Here is a 22,217-nt window from a genome sequence, read left to right as displayed (position 1 = left end):
CTCTCTAGACACCACAGGCTCCACAAACAACAAGAAAAACAAACTGGGCTCACCCGCACCACAAAACATAACAAACTGTTCCAGCCAATAACTGACAAGAAAGATTTGGGGGTGGGGTTTGGGGGGTTAGTGCACGGATGAGGAGGAGGGAGGGTCTAGCTAGCCTCCGTTTTGTTTGACAACAATTTGAACGTCAACAAGAAGTTACGACTCCCAGCATCGCTTAGAGCACCTTTAAGAGCAAGTGAGAGCACCGTGCATCCATCTGTCCTGCTGTTCAGTGTCCAAACACACTTCAATAGCGCACATTTCTGTAGGTTAACATTAGATTGAGCGGCCATGTAAAGCTATAACTACATACATCTTTTAGATGAAAAGCTATATTTGAGGTCTATGAATGATAGGTGGGCTTTTGGATGTACTGCCCGATGTAGGCTACTGTATTACCACATAGACCAGCCGTTAACGATCTGTCCTTTACCAGCCAGATTAAAGCAAACAGGCGCTACATAGCGCTTGCAGAAAATATCATAATACACAGAGAATGTTTCTGTCACCCACTAACAAAATATTTCTGGCTAATTACCTGAGATCGTCAGGGATTTGTCTGCTGACGCTGGTTATCCATCTTCACACACCTGCCACATCAGCCACGAGTCGCATTGGAGTGACGTCAACTCCCCCTTGGACTGATTGGCTGGAGGAGCAGCTGTCAGTCTAGAACTTGTGGGCCAATGGTGACACTGAAGCCTGCCCTGATTTACATGTAAATCTAACTGCAACTTTTAGAAACGCAAGCGCAGAACGTGGAAACAAGAGCAAAGGGGATAAGATCACAAGCACACACAAAAAAAATAACATGAGCAGGAAACCTGATTTTGTTTGCGATTTGGAAAATTTTGAATTCATGTTTCAGTTTTGTGCAATCCATGACTGCGCTGTTTGTTATTTGAAAAAAATTGCATTTGTTTTTCGGTTTTGTGTGTTATTTTACACTTATTTTTAAATATTTTATTTATGCTTATTATTTTTCGATCTGTGACTGCAATACATTTGGCGGGATTCTAATCCCATATTAGAGGGTCAAATATAGATTGCCTAAATCAGACGTAGTGAAAAATTTCTCATGAGCACACGGAAGTTTCTCGTGAGCATGAGAAAGTTGTGTATTTTTTATTTTGTTAAAGTCCCTTTAGGGGTTCCTTTTTTCCTCATCTTTTTGTTTAATTGTTCTTTAAGTTTGGTTCACATTAATCCTCATCAAACAGACTAAATGCTTTAGATGATCATGTCTTTTTCTTTTGCATATTCTGGTCCTGTCCTTGTGTGTCTCAATGATCAGGACAACAATTAAAGCATGCTCCTAATAAATTGCAAAATAAAAATGGAACATCTCTACAAATCTTGTGAGGTTTCAAAGTAACTTTATTTGAACAGATCAAAAAACACTACTCTATTTGAACAATAACAGAATATTTGCATTATCAGAATCTCATTTATTTGATCTACTGCGCAGATGATTGAGAGCTGGTGCTTGAGGTTCCTCTCCAGCGTGTGTTTGAATGTGTTTGTTTAAGTGGCCTTTTTGCGTGAAACTCCTTCCACACTGCGAGCAGCTGAATGGTTTTTCATCATTATGAATCCTGAGGTGCTGCTTCAGATGACTAGCTGCTATAAAGCTCTTGCCACACTTAAAACACATGTGATCCCGCACAGCATCATGGATCTTTTGGTGCTGCTTCAAAGAGTCACGCCGAGGAAAACTCTTTCCACACACAGAGCATTTATGGGGCTTCTCATTCATATGAAGTGTGAGGTGTTTTTTTAGATTTGCTGATGATGTAAAGTTCTTCCCACACTGATCACACTTAAATGTTTTCTCTCCAGAGTGATGCAGCAGATGATAAGTGAGTCCTGATGACTGTATGAAGCTCTTCCCACACTGATGGCACGTGTGTGGCTTCTCTCCCGTGTGAATTCTTTCATGTGTCACAAGGTGGCCTTTTACTTTGAAGCTCAGTCCACATTGAGAGCAGGTGAACGGTCTTTCTGTAGTGTGTGTTTTCTGATGCTTTCTCAGATACTCAGGTGTAATGAAGGTCTTTCCGCACTCAACACAAGCATGCTTCTTCACAGAAGAGTGAATCTTCTGGTGTTTCTTGCAGTTGGCCAGTCGTGAAAAACTCTTTCCACACACTGGACACAAATAAGGTCTCTCTTCTACTTCCATCTTATCTAAAACAAACATATTTATAGTGGTACTTAACAAATCATGCTACTATGATTATATAACCGAAGCTTTGCTACTTTAATGTTCCTTAGCATTTAATAATGAAGAATCAAAAATGGACACCAACCTCTTTGCTCCTCAGTATCTTCATGCATCTCGCTGCATGGATTTGGATAATTCATGTCTTCACTCTCCTCTTCAGGGTGAAATGCTGGCAAAGAGGCTAAAAACACCAGACATGGCAAAATCAAAATATGTCAGAAATACAAAGCATTTATAAATTTATAAATATATTTAATAGCATAAAGCTTATTTGAATAAATGTGATTTCTAAATAATATGAATAATAATTATTATTATTATTATTAGAGATACACATTGTTTTCCAAAAAGTTTTAATAACTAGTTCACATTTATAAAATCATAAGATACTAAAGATAAATTTAGATAATTAAAAAAAAAAAATCGCAATCTAAGTGTATATCTCGTTGGTTCCTTTTTTTCTTTTTTAATTATTGAGCTCAGTCAGTTTGACATTTTTTGCTTATAATAAACTTTTGCATAATGGAAATATGCGCAGAACTTAAAATAAATTCATAATATTTACAGAATATTGAGTCAAATAAAAGTTATGCGCTGGGGAAAGCACTTCTCAACGAGATAGAAGATGAAAACATGATGCTATATGGGGACTAGCGGGCTTTGGTCAGACTGACATGTGATTCTGTGAGTCACCAGCCGAGCAGAAAATATACCTGCATTTGGCGTTTGGTTTTCTAGAAATCGAACATCTTCCACGTGTGTCTGCATGAGGCATCCGTCGGCGATCGTCTATAATTTCATTAAAGCATCTTCAGGTATTATTAGCAAGCATTTACAGCTTGAACAGGTGAAACTCTCAGCACTGCACTCGTCTCTCGCGGCGTTTGGGGCGTGGCTACCCATATAGCCCCGCCCAAAACTTATATAATTGGCTCGTACATGGATTGATGAGCAAATAAATCGTTTTATATCGTCAAAACTACACCATTATTTCGCAAATCGGTAATCGCACTTGGGTCTCGATATCATTTCTTTAAAATAATGAGGGACAGCTTTTGCTGAAATATTTTGATGTAAAATATGCCAGACTGTAGTTGACATAAACCGCCACCAGGTGGAGCCACAATCAACCTTTTCAAGATCCATCATAAAATATTTCAACCTTTTTTTTATGGGCTGAGTTAAAATATTTTTATATTTAACAAAAAAAAAACTTCACAGACTGCACAGAGAATAAAATCATGAACTGATAAAGGGTGGCGATAGTCTAGTAGTCGTTAAGGAAACTCTCTCTCTCTCTCTCTCTCTCTCTCACTCTCTCTCTCTCTCTCTCTCTCTCTCTCTCAGTATCAAGCTCTTTCACGCGACAGAGCGTCAGCTCACATTAAATCTTTCAGCGACTCTTATTGATTGTGCAGTTTAATTTAGATGTATTTTTAAACATCTCATCATTGTGTTAGAGTGAGAGAGATCAGGAAGAACAGAACGACCGGAAGAGTTTTACTACAATGAATCGAATACTGGTCCTGATGCTGCTCGCGCTCGAGCTCTCCTGGTTGCGCGCCCACATAGGTAAGACAACATCAGCATAACTGCAGGATATGATGCATTTATGAGACAAAACGCTGTAAACTTATCAAAACAGTGGGGGGGGGGGGGGTTAAGTTTTTAAAACTTGTTAAAAATACGATTTTATCCTAATAGTTTTAAATGACGAGTTTTTATTGTTGTGTTGAGATTTAAGGTTGAGTGTCTAATGAAACGCTAACTTACTGATCAGTTGCTGGAAGAACTGCATCACATATTATGATGCTGTATGTGAGTTTTTGGCATACAATAGTTATGTTCTCTCTTTTTCTGTCACAATAAGTAGCCTATCATGTGATGCCATTATCAAAGTTAGAAGGTTTGAGAGTAAAATATTGAAACAATGTTTTCAAAATGCAAATGGTGGATAAATAATTGTTTTGGTTGCGAGTTAATTCGTTTTAGTGAATTCAGTACTCTACAGCTGCAATCCTAGTTTATAACAATACAGTAAATCTAGTTTTAAAAGGGTTTAATTTGAGACAAAATTATTGCTTTTCTTCCTTGCAAATGCCTTCTCATAAAATATATAGTGTGTACTGTGTATGCAACTGACTGAAGACATTGAGCTTACAATAATTTATCAATGCTCAGCTTTTCTCATCTTTTTTTCTTGTCTTATATTGTTGTCCTGCCCTGTCCAGTGATGCATGTTCTTGTCTTTCTCTTTCCATTTTCAGTGTTTATCCATGCTGTGTTTCAGCTTTGCTTGTTTGTGTATTTCATGATTCACTTCACTAGCTGCAGACTCCTCGGGCTGTTTGTCCCTGTCACGGGAGTAAACAAATCTCTCTCTCTACCTCAGAAACGTAAGATAGTAGTATATGTCAAAATTGATTTTGCACAAAAATAAACAAAAGTTAATTCATCCTGGAATGATCATAAACATCTGAAATCACAAAATAAACCACAAAGATCAGTGTCAGCAGATGCTGTATAGACCGGTATTGGTAGTTAGACACCTTTACCTTCTGTTTGCAGTTACTGTGACACACTGAGCAGATGCTGAGGTCTCAGGTCAGTCTCTTGCATTACGTTTCCACGTTTCCAAGCAACAAAGGGCAATGCATTATAAGGAAGAGAAAAGAACCCATGTAGGCCTTGGGTTTTCAAATCAATGATATATGGACTTCTTTCACTTCATTATTTATATAGCAGATCAAATAAATTTCTTATAAACACAAGAGTTCAGGTATGGTGCAGTATTAATGGGTTATATGCTGCACATATCTGTCTTTGCATGTTTTTTGTTTTTGTTTAGTTTTTTACTGGCTGAAACTACTGATTTATAAAAATGCAAAAGGTGTTTTAAATCAAAATGTTGCTTCTGTCTGTTTGGTATATTCAAATAATTAGCAATGTTGACAGGTAACAAAAGTACGGTGGCCGAGACAGCTCAACACGCTGCAACTTGAGAAAACAAATGCAAATTGAAAAAACATCAGCAAATGAGGATAACATCTTCATCAGTTTGACAACACATGTGTTGCAAATCATCACAACACATGTATATAACGAAAAGCGCTGCAAATCCTTCACAACACATGCATATAACCAAATGAGCTCCAAATCATCACAACACATGCATATAACGAAACGTGCTGCAAATCCTTCACAACACATGCATATAACCAAACAAGTTCCAAATCATCACAACACATGCATATAACGAAACGTGCTGCAAATCCTTCACAACACATGCATATAACCAAACAAGTTCCAAATCATCACAACACATGCATATAACGAAACGTGCTGCAAATCCTTCACAACACATGCATATAAAGAAACGCTGCAAATCCTCACAACACATGCATTAACGAAATGCGCTGAAAATCCTGACAACACATGCAATTAACAAACGCGCTGCAAATCATTTTGCAAGCGTTTCATTGTATGCATGTGTTGTGAAGGATTTGCATCGCGTTTCGTTATATGCATGTGTTGTGAAGGATTTGCATCACGTTTCGTTATATGCATGTGTTGTGAAGTATTTGCAGCGCGTTTCATTGTATGCATGTGTTGTGAAGGATTTGCATCGCGTTTCGTTACATGCATGTGTTGTGAAGGATTTGCATCGCGTTTCGTTATATCATGTGTTGTGAAGGATTTGCAGCGCGTTTCGTTATATGCATGTGTTGTGAAGTATTTGCAGCTCGTTTCATTGTATGCATGTGTTGTGAAGGATTTGCATTGCGTTTCGTTATATGCATGTGTTGTGAAGGATTTGCATCGCGTTTCGTTATATTCATGTGTTGTGAAGGATTTGCAGCGCGTTTCGCTATATGCATGTGTTGTGAAGTATTTGCAGCGCGTTTCATTGATTGCATGTGTTGTGAAGGATTTGCATCGCGTTTCGTTATATGCATGTGTTGTGAAGTATTTGCAGCGCGTTTCATTGTATGCATGTGTTGTGAAGGATTTGCATCGCGTTTCGTTATATGCATGTGTTGTGAAGGATTTGCATCCCGTTTCGTTATATGCATGTGTTGTGAAGGATTTGCATCGCGTTTCGTTATATGCATGTGTTGTGAAGTATTTGCAGCGCGTTTCATTGTATGCATGTGTTGTGAAGGATTTGCAGTGTGTTTCGTTACATGCATGTGTTGTGAAGGATTTGCAGCGCGTTTCGTTATATGCATGTGTTGTGAAGGATTTGCAGCGCGTTTCGTTATATGCATGTGTTGTGAAGGATTTGCAGCGCGTTTCGTTATATGCATGTGTTGTGAAGGATTTGCAGCGCGTTTCGTTATATGCATGTGTTGTGAAGGATTTGCAGCGCGTTTCGTTATATGCATGTGTTGTGAAGGATTTGCAGCGCGTTTCGTTATATGCATGTGTTGTGAAGGATTTGCAGCGTGTTTCGTTACATGCATGTGTTGTGAAGGATTTGCAGCGCGTTTCGTTACATGCATGTGTTGTGAAGGATTTGCAGCGCGTTTCGTTATATGCATGTGTTGTGAAGGATTTGCAGCGCGTTTCGTTATATGCATGTGTTGTGAAGGATTTGCAGTGTGTTTCGTTACATGCATGTGTTGTGAAGGATTTGCAGCGCGTTTCGTTATATGCATGTGTTGTGAAGGATTTGCAGCGCGTTTCGTTATATGCATGTGTTGTGAAGGATTTGCAGCGCGTTTCGTTATATGCATGTGTTGTGAAGGATTTGCAGCGCGTTTCGTTATATGCATGTGTTGTGAAGGATTTGCAGCGCGTTTCGTTATATGCATGTGTTGTGAAGGATTTGCAGCGCGTTTCGTTATATGCATGTGTTGTGAAGGATTTGCAGCGTGTTTCGTTACATGCATGTGTTGTGAAGGATTTGCAGCGCGTTTCGTTACATGCATGTGTTGTGAAGGATTTGCAGCGCTTTTCGCTATATGCATGTGTTGTGAATTATTTGCAGTGCATTTTGTTGTATGCAAGTGTTGTGAGGATTTGTAGCGTGTTTCGCTATATGCATGTGTTGTGATGATTTGCAGCGTGTTTCGTTATATGCATGTGTTGTGATGATTTGCAACACTTGTGTTGTCAAACTGATGAAGATGTTTTCTTCACTTGCTGATGTTTTTTCAATTTGCATGTGTTTTCTTAAGTTGCACGTGTTGCGCTGTCTTGGCCACCTTACAAAAGCAGTTCCAAAAAGCAATTATCATGATTTAGACACTTTAAGATCTTTAAGTGTGTGCATAAAAATATATAATGTATTATTTAGCAAACCTCTTTTCAGAATTTTTTTTTTCAGAACATTTTTAATTTGAGCCTATACATAAGAGTGAATATCTCATTTCTTTCAAGAGTTATAGCCATTGAAGTAAAAGTTTAAACAATGATGAATCAACAGTTTAAAATTATAATTGTTATGGGTCTATAACAAACGGTTCAGGAGTTATGGTCAAAAATGTATTTTCTTGTATTTATAGTGCCCTCCTTGGGACAATCGGGTCCATGCTATTGTGTTCCCAAATTGATTTCACCAAGTTTAAGCCTTAAAGTTTTTAGAAAGTATTTTTTTATACATCACCTGTACACTGGAAGACAGGTTGTTTGGAAGATTGCAGTGCTTGAACTAGAATCAGCTTGAACAGACCTCGTTAGGCTCGTGGGTTGATGACTCTAGGGTTTGGTTTCGCTGAGGTTGCGTTCTACATACATTTGATTAATGTGTCGACCGTCTGAACCTGTGTGGGTTCTGACAGCCCTCTGAATGATTGTTAACCATGCATCTATCATATATATTCATTAGTGGAGTGAGTGTGTCATCATCATCATCATCATCATCATCCCACAAAAGAAGCTACATGTTCCTATTCTCTTGAATGTGTGTGTGTGTGTGTGTGTGTGTGTGTGTGTGTGTGTGTGTGTGTGTGTGTGTGTGTGTGTGTGTGTGTGTGTGTGTGTGTGTGTGTGTGCATGCGTGCATGTGTGCGTGTGTGTGTGTGTGTTTGGCTGCTCATGGGAGGCTCACACCATATGTTCATCACTCATTTCTCCTTCAACTTTGTGTTCATGCATGCACACCTCTCCACACACTCCTCATGTCTTAGAGTTTAGGAGCTCTTACATCAGGACTATGGAAGTGTTACAGCAGTATTGCAGAGCGTTCTTCATCTTCCTCTATACAGGATCTGCTGGGATTCTAAGAGTGGACAGGATAGAGGAAAAGAAGAGACAAAGAAATAATATTATATTATATTATATTATATTAAAAACAGAGAATAAAGTCAAAAATAAAGGTTGCAGGTCTTAAAAGCACATATTTACAAAATGTTTCAGTCATTAACTTGTTGTATCTTTGAGATTTTTATTTTAATTTTAGTTAAAGTTCTAGTAATTGTGTAGTTTTTAGTAGTTTTTTTTTTTATTTCTGTATTTAGTTATTTTAGTACATCATGGTTAACATGTATTTTATTTTAGGAATAATCTTTTTTGTATGGCTTTACATTTAGTTTCAGTTCTAGTGTTAATTAACTTTAATAACCCTGGTTTGAGTAATTGAAAGATTATTACATATTACAAAAAAGTTTTTAAAACGTAAAATATTTTTTAGGATAGTATTGTAAAATAATCAATTTTAACTATTTGGGAATATTGCTTTTACTTGACAATATGCACACATTCATATGCCTAATATGCTGAAAATGGCTCCTTTTTTCATGTCACAATAATTCATTACTTTACATGAATCATGCAAATGATGCTTTAAAATCAAAACAGCTAAAGTTGACCATTTAACATTTGTTTCATTGAATGGTTGTCAAGTACTAATGTTTGTCTTACATTGCACTCTTTCACTGTCACAATGGAATTCACACTCAGTTTCTATGAAAACTTAACTCCAGCTTCTTTGATGTGATTAGGCAACTCAAACATTTTGACATCAAAGAACACTTGGACAATAATAAGTGCATGTTTTTGTCATCCTAACAACATACAGAGAAGTGCATAGAGCACAAACAGAGCAGCATCAAGAATATCAACTAATAAGGTGGGCAGTTTGACCCAGTCTGGTACGGCTCTGATATATTTTATGATATTGAAACTTATTTTAAACAGTATCTTTTCCCATTGTATATTCTCCATTAGACTAACAAAGTCGCTTAATCCCACAGTTGTCAAAGTCACAGGGAGCATGGCATCTGTGTGTGTGTGTGTGTGTGTGTGTGTGTGTGTGTGTGTGTGTGTGTGTGTGTGTGTGTGTGTGTGTGTGTGTTCAGAGAGGCCACTGAACTCATCTCTGATCTTCTCATCTCCTGTAATCTTTGCAGAATTAAGTTCAGCTCAGTCCATTAGTGCAGCCTAATGGAAACATCTGAGAGTTTAGAGTCACTTAATCAGGCATCTTCACATTAAGTGATCAGAGAGAGTGAGTTTGGGTGGTAATGACCCTACAGTCCTAAAGAAAATATAAGAATTTTTGGAGTCGATTTTATATAATAAAAAGAATACAAAATTATCGCAGCAAATAATAATATTGCCCACAATATGCAGTTCACTCACTAACTTCACATATAACAATCAACAAAATACCATCTAAACCAACTGAATGAACTTATTTTATAAAGCTGTGATATATTACAACTACATATATTAAATATATGATATTTTACAACTATTAAGGGGGAGGGGGTTAATAAAAAAATATTTACTTACAAATTTTATTAAAAGTTTTACGCGTTTTCTTGTCATTATTTTGCAGCACACACCAATTCTTCTATTATTTTTGATTATTATTATGGTCAATCCAGATTACATACTCTAAAACTACATACTCTATAAAATATGACTTATTTAGCTGTGGAGACGTAGATTTGGCAGAAGATGTAAGTGTGCGGGTGAATCATTTTTTTTATATTTTATGAATCAATATCAAGCTGGTTGAAATAAACATTGCATTTCATTGGGAAAATAATATTTTTGACTTTTTCTTGTTGCTATTTCTTTTTTAGCCACATTAAAACAATTCTTGCTAGAAACAGCCATTTTACAAAACACAATGGCACTGGTTAGAAGAGAAAGCAGATGTGGAAAGGAGAGAGCATGCATTTGGGAGGGAGATCGAACCTTCGGGATGTAGAAAAACCCATAACAGCTGCCAGCGGATTAAAACAGCTTTGAGACAGATCAACACTTTATTTCCTCTGTTGTGTATGTGAGAAAAAGAGACTCTTTCGCTTGGCTCTGCAAGCTCTTTGATTGACCCAGAATGAGTAACTGGGTTGATTTAGCGCATTTGTATTAGTTTTAATAAATATGTTTTCCCCTCTGCAGGGTATAAAGTGGACTGCTGTATTTATCAGTCAATGAAAGTCCTTGTTTTCCATGTCTTTCAAACAGAAGTCGATTTTTAGTGATTTGGCCTCCATTCAATCTCACGCTCTCAATCTTTCTTTCTGTCCTCCATTTTTTACCTCTTTCTCCTGTGCTTCTCTCAGCTTTAGTTGGTCTCTCTGGGACATAAAACAAGTAAATGATGTGGCCCTGACCTTTAGAGGGCATGCTTTATTTCTTATAAGAAGAAAAATAGTAGATGAGAGAAGAAAAGTGAGGGCAGATCAGGTGCAGCTTTCCAAGGTGTAATCCACAACAAGAGACCATAAATTAATTACAAATGATTGTATATTTTCATTTGCCAGGTTTCTGTCTCTATTCTCTTCAGTGTCTGGTTAGAAATCAAACAATATAGTTTGTATGTAGTCTTAAAGATCAAAAGATGTCAATTCATGTCTTTGATACATTTCATTGTAAAACATAAAACAATTGTTGGCTGCTAAGCTGACAACTCACTTTTAAATGGTTGGTTGTAAAACGCACTGATTTACGATTCAACTTCAGACTGCAATATGGGCTCGGCATTGTGTGTCTGCCTCAATTATAGCCTTTCTTTACTGCACATGCATGTCATTTGAACAGTTTCTCCACAAGTGCCTACAGAGTCTTGAGGATTTAAAAAAAAGCTTAATTTAAAGACAGACTGACTAAAGAACAATCCATAAAGTTGCTGGTTGTAGCCCTAAAGGTGATGATACGCTGGGCAACTTTGTGAACAATGTTGCTGTCAGCGGGCAACCAGGTGAGACACAGGGCCCACGACCAATCTAAAGTATCCAGATGGGCACATTTGTTGCCCATTCTCAATGGCAAAGTCCCCAAGCAATATCGCTATCTCAAAACCAATTGCCCTATGTATCATCATTATTATTGTGTGTATTAACATTATTGTGTGATGCTTAAAACAACCTTTGCAGCTCCTTAAATAAACACTGAAGAAAATTTGGCTCCTTCTTTCATTTTTGACGAGGAAAGAAAAGTCCAGTCAGCCTGATCAAGCACGGTGCAAAGTTTAACATTCACTGTTGGTGAATAAACTGTTGGAAATAAAGTAGAAGACACACCTGGAATATTTCATGCATTGATTGAGAAGGAAGTGCAACTGAGTTTACCAACTGTTTTAAACAGATAAAAAAAGATCAAAGTACACACTTAATTAAAAATAAAGGTTCAAAAAGGGCGTTTTTGCAGCATTTCTACTATAGAGTTGCATTTAGGTCAGTGTGAACTGACCGAACAGTATTCTGAGAATCATGTCTTTGTGAACATTACAGAGAGTGCAATCTTGTGTTTAGATATGAAGAAGTATTTCAAAACAGATTGTCAATGGTTTGATTTCAAAGTAAATCAAAGATCATTTCTCTTTCTTAGTGAATAAGCACAAGCCGTGGATCGAGAGCTCATACCACGGCGTCATCACAGAAAACACAGATGTGGTTCTGTTGGATCCTCCTTTAGTGGCTCTGGACAAAGACACACCTGTTCCATTTGCAGGTAAGAAAGCAAGGAATGAGCGCTTTATAGGCTGATGGGTTTGTAGTACAGCGCTATACGCACATCTTTCCTGAGGCAGTCTCAGCTGATGAGTGTTTGTGTGTGTGTGTGTGTTTTTGTCTGTCTACTCCATCTGTTCTTTCTGATTATTAGATGCTTTATGCTTTTCCAGATCCCCTGCTGGTTGCCAGATCACACTGCCAATGTATCAGATACTCCAGATGAACTGTATTTCTCTGATACACTTAAACTGAGTCACTGCCTGAGGACACACACACACACACACACAGACGACCAGCACTGCATCTATCTATCTATCTATTTGTCTATCTGTCTGTCTGTCTATATCCATCCATCCATCCATCGTTTCAGACTGGAATCAAAATAAACTTTCAATTCTAAAGCATCTCAAAGCAATTTAAAAAGATTCAGGTGGAATTAATTAAAACTAAAAATAACAATTGGCATAGTTCTAAAAGGAAGTCTTTCTTTTTACTCCTCCCTCTAGCACTTTTCCATTTCTAAAGATTTAGTGTTCTCTTCGTAAAATACTACCAGATTTAACAATCTCTTCTCTTTCTTATTCCACCTAAATAAATGAGTTCTTTGGGGAACGTTAGTGGAGTTTATACTGGCAGAATTCTAGTCAGACAGCTGCTGCTGAAAGAGACCCAACCCTTCAGAAAGACACTGAGATCCCTGACATCTAACACACACACACACACACACACACACAAATGTTTTATCGCCACCTGTTCCCATCTTCCCCAACATTCAGTATCCTTTCATGTGATTTAATGCCACATGTGACCTTTGCACAAACATCCCTGACTGTATTCTGACAAGGAAATTAATTAACTAGTGTACATAATGCAGACACCGAGAGGAGGAAGACAGAAGGGATAAAGGGGTTCTAGGTTATAGTTTGATCAAACATAAAAATACAGATCAAGTGTAATATCCTTCATATTAAACCACCAAAAACAAGCTAAATAATTCTGTTTTAACAGGGACAAAATAAATGTGATATATTTTTAATTATTACATTAAAATAAAAAACTACTGGCAATTTGTCAATATCATTAAGTGCCGTTTTATATGTTTTTTAAGCCTTTTGTTTTTTTTATGGGGACACAGAAAGTGTCCTCATAAACCATGCTTACGAAAACTATGAAAACACACTGAACTAAGAAAACATTATCCATGCATGTAAAAGCACAGATCTGACTGAATTAGGTTTGTGTTTGACACTCAAAATGTCTCCGATGTGTGTTACAGGTAATATACCTATAAATGTAATTAAATATAAAGTGTGATTAATGGTTCATTAAGCCATTAATCACATTAAGCCAAGTTCAGCAACCAACGATGAAGAGTAATTAATTAAGAGGGCGTAATTTATGTTGAAGCGAGATTGAGTTTGTTAAGAGGGTAATTGCTGGCAGGTTACAAATCAACGTGCTGAATAATTGATGGGTGTAATGCTCCAGTGATTTGAGCTGAACGCTGTACCAGAGCAGTGTTTTTAAAGAGCTGAGTGATTGCTGTGAACGCTAGATCAAATGCAAGATTCATCATGTAGTTGCTAAACAATGCTTTGATAGGTTTTAATCATAAACACTGTAAAGAACTTTACCTCAAAATAAAGAACAGTAGACGGTATACGAACCAAAGGCAGGGACTGTTATGGTTATAACGGTGATAAATCCAGTAATTCTGTTTAGACTGAAGTTATGTATTCCATCTGAAATGTCTCTTAACCACTTTAAGGCACCAGCATCTGAAAATAACATTTGTTAAGTGCCAAATGCTAAAAAAATGTTGTTTCAGATTAATAATAAAAAATTTGCCAGTAGGTTGCCACAATGGGAACTGTTTTTATGACAGGTGCAATATGCATGAAAAATCAGCTGAAAATTGTCATTGTCATAGGTTGCAAAATGTTTTTTTTTTATTATTATTATAAAATTTTATATTGAATAAAAATGCATACTGTAATATACTGTATAATATTAAAATTATATATATATATGTGTATATATATATATATATATGTATATATATATATATATATATATATATATATAGACCATTTGCCAGTGAATGGGCACAAAAAGGACTGGATGTTTTTTTGATGGGTGCAATATACAAGGATGTAAATCTCATTTTCATAGGCTGAAAAATATTTACATTTAATTACAAAAATATATATAAAATTATATTTAATAATATATTTATATATAAAATATAATTATATTGTATTATAATAATTTAATTATAGTTCATATTATATGTTATATATAAAATATAATTATATTACATTACTGTATATATTTTATATTTATAAAAAGCACTGTTTCTTCTTTGTTACTGTCTTTATAGTTTAAAGGGGAATAAGTGATTGAAGTGAAAGAAAGCATGAGTGACCGAGGAAAGGAGAGAAAGCATGTCGAAGCTCACTAGGCACTTGAATGATAAAAGACAGCGTTCAGTAATGTGTGTGTGTGTGTGTGTGTGTGTGTGTGTGTGTGTGTGTGTGTGTGTGTGTGTGTGTGTGTGTGTGTGTGTGTGTGTGTGTGTGTGTGAGGGGTCACTGCGAGTGCAGGTGTATACGACTCCCTCAAGATGCTCTGTCTCTAAGAGGGACAGTATCAGACAGTATAAATCACAGCTGCTCGGATTCTGTTAACTTTGATCAAACACATGGCAGTAAATGAGACACACTAAAATCTGGCTGTGTCCCAGTAACAATACAGAGGTTTCAGTGTCAGTGTTCAGTGTCTGCGTAGCCATGCTTTCTTTATGCATAAAAGTGTCAATAGCTGACATTGACAGTGATGTCTTACAATGATGTGCATGCAATTCAGCAGCAGGTAAAAAGAGTAATGGTGTCAAAATTATTATTATTATTTTTTTCTAAAATAATAATGCATGTTGTAGTTATTTAATGGTTGTTTAGTTATCTCAAAAGCTCATCTGAACTATATAATTAGATGTGATGATGTTATGGTTACTGAAACCTCAATATAGGTGGCTTTAAAATCAATAAAGCTTTATGAATTTTGATAAAGCTCACACAAACACATAAGAGACATTTAAAAACATACCTACAAAAAGACACACACAAACAATATATATTCTGCTAATAGCATTTTGTATTTAATGGTTTTTTTGTTTTGTTTTTTTGTTTTTTTACACACTCTTTTTAACCATACAAAAACATTGTCTCACTGGTCATCACAGCAGCAGTTTCATGCTTGCACAGCTTTGAAGATTATGGAAAATATGTTATTGATTTAAAGGCAAATGCATCATAATTACACTTTGAAAACTAAACGAAGCAATTGTAAATTCGTAAGTGGGTCACAGGTCAGTATTGATTTAAAAAATGATAAATGCAGATAATAACAAGCAACTAAAGCTAATAATCATGCATAGCAAAGTAAATAGTCATTTGTTGTTGAGGTCAAAGGTCATGTGTCCCGTCAAACTCAAAAACTCACCATTCACTTAGATGCCAGTTAAATTAGACAGATGGCAACATATACATTGGAATGCTCTAAACCTCGATAAAAATTAAGAGAACATCACAAAGTTAATATGTGTCTATATATATACACACACACACACACAAAGATATATTCCTAATTAGTTTGCATTGTGCTATGAATTATTGTTTGCAGAGAGAGATGTTTAGAAATTGGTATTTAGTCCAGTTTTCCTTTTCAGTATTTTTACATGAATAATTTTGCACATTGTTACAGTTTATGAAGGCTCAATATTAATATATTTAAATAATAATAAATAAAAAAACATTATTTTTTTTTTTATAAAATGCACAAAAAATATAGTCTTTTCTGAAGTGAAAACAGTTGAGAGACACTGGTTTAAAGAATATGGTGAGAGAAAAAGTGAGAGAAGAAACAGTTAGACTTCAGGAAAAGATAAAAGCTGGAATTCTATCTTTTAAGGGGTTTCTCTTTCTCTTTCTCTCTCTCTCTCTCTCTGAGGTTTGTGTTCAGCTGACAGCTGTCAATCACACATATACTGTGTGTGTGTGTGTGTGTGTGTGTGTGTGTGTGTGTGTGTGTGTGTGTGTGTGTGAATGCTTTCAGTGATCCAGTCTTCAATTCATTCACTCAATACTGATTTTTCATTCCTTCGTAATGAACACTGTTATGATCATCTCTACAGCAATATTTATGACTATAAAGCATAGGATGATCATATATTTATATCACAGATACTGAATATCACGAGTCAGTGGGTCTGTTTGTGTCCAATCTACACATCTTCTATACGTTAGTGCACAAACTATTGTCTGTTATTGCACAGCTCTCAGGAAAACATCATTCATTTCCCTCATATCACTCCACAGTCTCCTTCTTTAACATAATTCCAACTTAAATCAATATTTCTTGACCATCTATTAATTTATTTGTCACGATAATCAATATTGCAATATATTCAATATTCAGTATGATAAAGCTTGCAATTATATATATATATACCTCATTAAAAAACAGTGCAAAATAAAGGCAAGAGCACATGCTGTGTGAACACCCCCTTACTATATCAGTGTCAGCGCATTTTGATAAAAGCAAAGCTTAAAAAAACAGAACAAACTAAAACTCACACATACGTCTGAATGCTTGCTTTTTTAACGCCTGGATACACTATTATTCATGTTTAGTCTCATGCACTCACACATGCAGAAACATAGCCAATGAAAGATTGTGAAATATTATTCAGCAAAAGGGTTGCTGCTTTTTTCTCCATCTCTTTGGCTCTTCCTCTCTCTGTTGTTCTGTATATGTGATGAATATGGGTTTACTCTGAAGATCAAAGAGAGGAGAGATGGAGAATACTCTTATCTGTGCTGGACAGCAGTGCTGTTTTACACAACACACACACACACACACACAATCATATTAATAGATTTCACCAAAAGTGAGTGCTCATTTACTATGGTGTTCCGTGGTTGCTAAGGTGTTGTAGGTGGTTGCTAGGTGGTTTCTTACAAGCCAAGATCACCTCCATATGAGAACTGGGGACAATGTCAACTTGACTAACATTATAAGTGTTTTTCAAATAGATATTATACTGCTGTCGAAAAGTTTGGAATAATTTTATTTTTTATGTTTTTGAAAGAAGTCTCATATGCTCACCAAGGCTGTATTTGTTTGATTAAAAATATGTTAAAACAGCAATATTGTGACATATTATTACAATTTAAAATACCTGTTTTATATTTTAATATACTGTAAAATATAATTTATAATTTATTTGTTTATCATTACTCCAGCCTTTTGCTGCTTAATTATTCATACTTTTCTCATTATTATCAAAGTAGAAACTGTGATGCATTTCTCCAAGATTCCTTGATGAATAGAAAGTTCATAAGAACAGCATTTCTTTCAACTAGAATTTTTATGTAACATTATAAAATATTTTACTGTCAGTTTTGATAAATTCATTTTTTCCTTGCTAAATATAAGTATACATTTCTTTCTTTATAAAAAAAAACTAACTTTTGAATGTTAGTATATCGTGATTTCCACAAAACCATGAAGCAGTTTCCAACATTGATAATAATCAGAAATGAATCTTGAGCAGCAAATCATCATATTAGAATGATTTCTGAAGGATCGTGTGACACTGGAGTAATGATGCTGAAAATTCAGCTTTGCATCACAGAAATAAATTACATTTTAAAACGTATCACAGTAGAAAACTTGTAAGTATATTTCATAATATTACTGTTTTTCAAAAACATTAAAAACTTAACTATTCCATACTTTGTCTGGCAGTTCATGTTTATATTGACAATTTAACAAAGGGAAAACCACAAAGAGCTAGAAAAGTAAAGAATTCGCCCCTTTCAGTCACTGCAAAACATGGGATTATAAAGAGCCTGAGATTACAAACAAGAAAGTTGGTGAAAAGAATGGAAGTGTTAATCTGTGGTCTTCTTACTCTTTAGGAGAAATCTGTGGCTTTCACGTGCAGGGTGTCAGCACGCCGTTCGAGGCTGTGGTTCTGAACCGCACGTCCGGAGAGGGCCGTCTGTGTGCGAGTGGACCGATCGACTGCGAGCGTCACAGAGAGTTCACCTTCATCATTCAAGCACGTGACTGTGGCACAGGACCGGAGGGACACGGAGAGAAGAGATCACACAAGTCAGTGTGTGTTTAAAGAAATGCATGTTCTCCTCCTCAGTCTGATTCATGTTTGTGATGTTTCTGAACTGAAAGGAACACAGTGAACTATTTCTAAAATGATTCATCCGTGCTTGACTCACCTCTCTCTATTATTCACAGTTTCATTGAAGATTTTTTTATTTTCCTACTTTTAAAAAAGTGCCCTGTTTTTTTATGTCCTTTAATTCACGCACCTGCTACTTGGTAGTTGAAACTTAAAAAAAAAAAAAAAGGTTTGGTGTCTAATTTATGTCTTTTTATGCTCACTAAGGCTGCATTATTAAATTAAAAATACATAAAAACGGTAATATTGTGGAATGTAACTACAATCCAAAACAACATTGTATCCTTTGTATTCCTTTGATCCTTTCAGCATCATTCCTCCTGTCTTCAGAGTCACATGATCTTCAGAAATCATTCTGATATGCTGATTTGCTGCTCAAGAAACTTTTCTGATTATTATCAATGTTGAAAACATATTTTTTTTGGAAACTGCTATTTAAAATTTTGAGGTAAGTACAGTTTTAAAAAGCCAAATTAATATTCATTAGGGATGCTTTAAATTGCTCAAAAGTGCCAGCAAAGTCAATAAAAATGTTAGATAAGATTTCTATCAAAAAAAAAAAAAAAACATTGGTAAAAAGCCAAGCATTATTAATAACAGATTAGAATGATTTCTGAAGATTATGTGACACTGAAGACTGGAGTAATGATGCTAAAAATTCAGCTTTGATCACAGAAATAAATAATATTTTAAAATATATTAAAATAGAAAACAGTTATTTTAAATTGTAAAAATATTTCACATTTTTACCGTATGTTGAGCATAAGAGTCTTATTCTTACATTAGCATATATACAGAATTTAAAGATGCCTCACAGTTTTCTTTCTTTCTTTTTTTTCAGAACTGTAGGATACTGAACTGCCACTCAAAAATCTAGTTTTTTTTTATCTCAGTAGTGACTATGAACAGCAGGTGTCTGACCTTCAGGCATTAAGAGCTTTTAAGAGCTCTACAGTGAACGCTGCACCTGTGTACCTGCAGACTGAGAGCTGCAAATAAACACTGAGCCAAAGGCGCTTCTCTTCACCGGCAGATATAAAGATGCTTTAACAGAGCTAATGCAGTGAGCTAGACCGAATTCCTTTGAAACAAAATGAAAAAGACATTTGTGACTGAGTGAGATAGAAATGAGGTTAGTGATGAAATCGTGGAAAGAGAAAAAAAAGAGAGAGAGACTTCCTCATTACTCTGTATCTCTTTAATCCAGACAGGATTACTGTATCACTGTTTCTGGTTTGACAGCTTGGATCTACGATTCTTCACACACACAGACGTATAAAGGATAAAAATGAAATATTGGAGTCTAAAGGGGAGTAAAGCTGCAAAATCACACAGCTTTACTAGAGATTTCATGCTTAATTCATATACATATGTGTGTTTGCGTACTGTATGTTCTGGTTTTTACAGCACAGATTAGCAGGAGTGTTTGTATCACATCATTTTTCAGACGAGCTGTTGCCCTTTGCAAAGCATTACTCACTTTTCACTCTGTCTTTGACATGAATGATGCAAGCAGTTTTTTTTTCTTTAGACCTTTTTTTTTAATTATCTTTCTCTCCCCGAAGACTTTATAATGACCTGCAGGACAGAGAAATCACAAAACGAGATCTCTATAGTATGTTCACTGCTTGATGGAGAACGAATGGAGACTTTTTAGTGCTTTTTATCCTGGGAAAAAGACTCCAGGACACGTGTCTCCTCTAAAGCAGAGATCAATAATTACAGTAGTTCAGATCTGGAACACAAAAAAATCATTTCTCATAAATTAATATAGACACAAAAATCGCAAGAAAATCTGCAGCACAGCTTTATTAGCAAATCTAAAATGTAAAGTCTGAATTTACTCAAAATGACATGAAAAAAATAAATAAAAATCTGCTCCCCACTAGTCAGTTTAGAATTATTTATAAAGCAGCAGTCTTGGAGAGACTATTTAGTTTATTTAGATTTTTATTTATTAGTTTATTAGACGTTTTTATTATTATTAGTTTTTGACTTTTGACCTGAACATTTTTCATTATAGATGCTATTTACGTTGGCTTTAGTTGCTGTTTTTCATTTCAGGCCCCGTAGAAATATGCTTTTAACTCAGTAGTCAAATATGTGGCGCACTATCATATGTTCCAGTAAAATCAAAATAAACAAAATAAAATGCAGACAACCATGCTCTTTTCTTGATGAACCCAACCTGACCTGACATATACTTGCTATTTTAATAAGCTGATGAAGAGAAGGAAATTTAGAGAAATAAGTGAGCTCTGCTCTAGAGGAGACACATGTCCTGAAGTCTTTTTCTCAGGAGAAAAGTGTTCATTGTTCTCCATGTAATCCCAATTATTAAACGCATTAACAGTGTTGTTATTGTTGACTAAAAACTATTAAAAATGGCTTTGTTAATCAAAATAAAACAGAAATAAAACAGTGTTTGTGTGTATAAACAATAAAAACATTACTAAAGTTTCTTGTTTCCTACTTTACATTTGGAGGAATTAGCACAATATCGCAAACTGTGCTCAGATTTGCCAAAAGTTTTAAAGTCTGAAATCAGCAGTAAAACTGAACAGAAACATCTAAAGGCTGGTTCACACGGCAGGATAATTAGGCCGATTTTAGCCCCGATTGACACCTTCCGACAATCTTAAGGATGCTCCGATTATCGTAAAATAATCTGATCAGATATTCCTGCCGTGTGTGGTGTGTTAAGACTGCTCTCCTCTGCTCGGAAGGACGTCGGGACCACTCCGATCTCAAATCGGGGATATGTGGTGTCCCCCGAGGACAAACGATCACACAGCCTGTGGACTGTGGCGTGTAGCCAATCAGAAAGCGAGGTGATGAGGCGGCGAGGAAGTACCGGGAAACAAAATCAAAACAGCCGGCGGCATGGCGCACCAGAAAGTCCGGTGGATGTCGGAGATGGAGGACTTTGTCTCCACTTCTTTGACAATCGCCTTTTCTTTTTTTTCTTATGTTTTTTTTCGGTTACAAACAAAGGACAAACTATGGCCACTGCATCCTCTTCGTCCGCCATGATTGTTTACTCTGAAGTCACGTTAGATCTCGAGGGATTTTGCGAGATTTCCCGTCTGACCTGGGAATGCTCGGGAGTCAAATCGGTTCGTGTGTGATGTGTTGATTTTGCCGTGTGGCTGCACACCACACACTGTATGACCAACACTGTTAGACCCGTGATTTTTTATCGCCGTGTGTGGGGTCTCTCAGGTTTGGAAAATCGGCCGACAATTTTAAAATCGTCCCGTGTGAACCAGGCATTAGACAAGTTGACACTTTAAAATATAGTTATATCAACTTTATTCCCCCTTAGGACATCTATGATGTAGATATGTGTGTTTGTTTATTTGTTTGTTTTTAATCAGAACAGATTTGGAGAAATGTACCATTTCATCAATTGCTCAGCAATGGATCCTCTGCAGTGAATGGGTGCCGTCAGATTGAGAGTCCAAACAGCTGATAAAACCATCACAATGAATCATGAGTAATCCACATCAGTCCAGTCCATCAGTTAACAGCTTGTAAAGTAAAAAAAAACAACAACAAAAATTGCTTCTAGCCAAAATATTCATCCATGATCCATAACGCTTCTTCCAATGCACAAGTCCATCCCCTGTTGTCTTCCCACATCAAAATTCACCAACATATTTGATAGAGCTGTTTTGGCTAGTAAACAGTGCTTGATCTGTGCAGATTCCTCTCCTGATTCTGATAAAACTACTGGAGAAGTCAATAATATGCATAGAGGACTCATATTTAA

At 36.0% G+C, this 22,217-nt stretch overlaps 2 protein-coding genes across 3 annotated transcripts in view; one reads left to right on the top strand and one right to left on the bottom strand.

Moving 5' to 3' along the window:
• Nucleotides 1-1,404: 1,404 nt before the first annotated feature.
• LOC132123437 (gastrula zinc finger protein XlCGF7.1-like) lies at nt 1,405-8,496 on the bottom strand. 2 transcript variants are annotated; one of them, XM_059534048.1, is made up of 3 exons: nt 8,390-8,496; nt 2,358-2,453; nt 1,405-2,235 (listed from the first exon to the last, which is right to left on the bottom strand). In XM_059534048.1, the coding sequence occupies exons 1-3, from the start codon at nt 8,394-8,396 to the stop codon at nt 1,493-1,495; spliced, it is 846 nt and encodes a 281-aa protein (XP_059390031.1). In that variant the 5' UTR covers nt 8,397-8,496; the 3' UTR covers nt 1,405-1,492. The 2 variants fall into 2 exon arrangements, with proteins under 2 accessions (XP_059390031.1, XP_059390033.1); XM_059534050.1 differs by having other exon boundaries at nt 8,421-8,496.
• Nucleotides 3,565-22,217, top strand: part of LOC132123424 (calsyntenin-2-like) — a 53,074-nt gene continuing 34,421 nt past the window's right edge. The window contains exons 1-3 of the mRNA XM_059534024.1: nt 3,565-3,844; nt 12,059-12,181; nt 18,165-18,360. Coding sequence (XP_059390007.1) covers nt 3,781-3,844; nt 12,059-12,181; nt 18,165-18,360 — 383 coding nt within the window. The 5' untranslated portion in view covers nt 3,565-3,780. The remainder of the gene's footprint in view (nt 3,845-12,058; nt 12,182-18,164; nt 18,361-22,217) is intronic.

This window comes from Carassius carassius, chromosome 41, assembly GCF_963082965.1.
Source record: "Carassius carassius chromosome 41, fCarCar2.1, whole genome shotgun sequence".
Lineage (NCBI taxonomy): Eukaryota > Metazoa > Chordata > Actinopteri > Cypriniformes > Cyprinidae > Carassius > Carassius carassius.
Note: the sequence above shows the minus strand (reverse complement) of the source record. Positions and strands in the feature narration are given on the sequence as shown.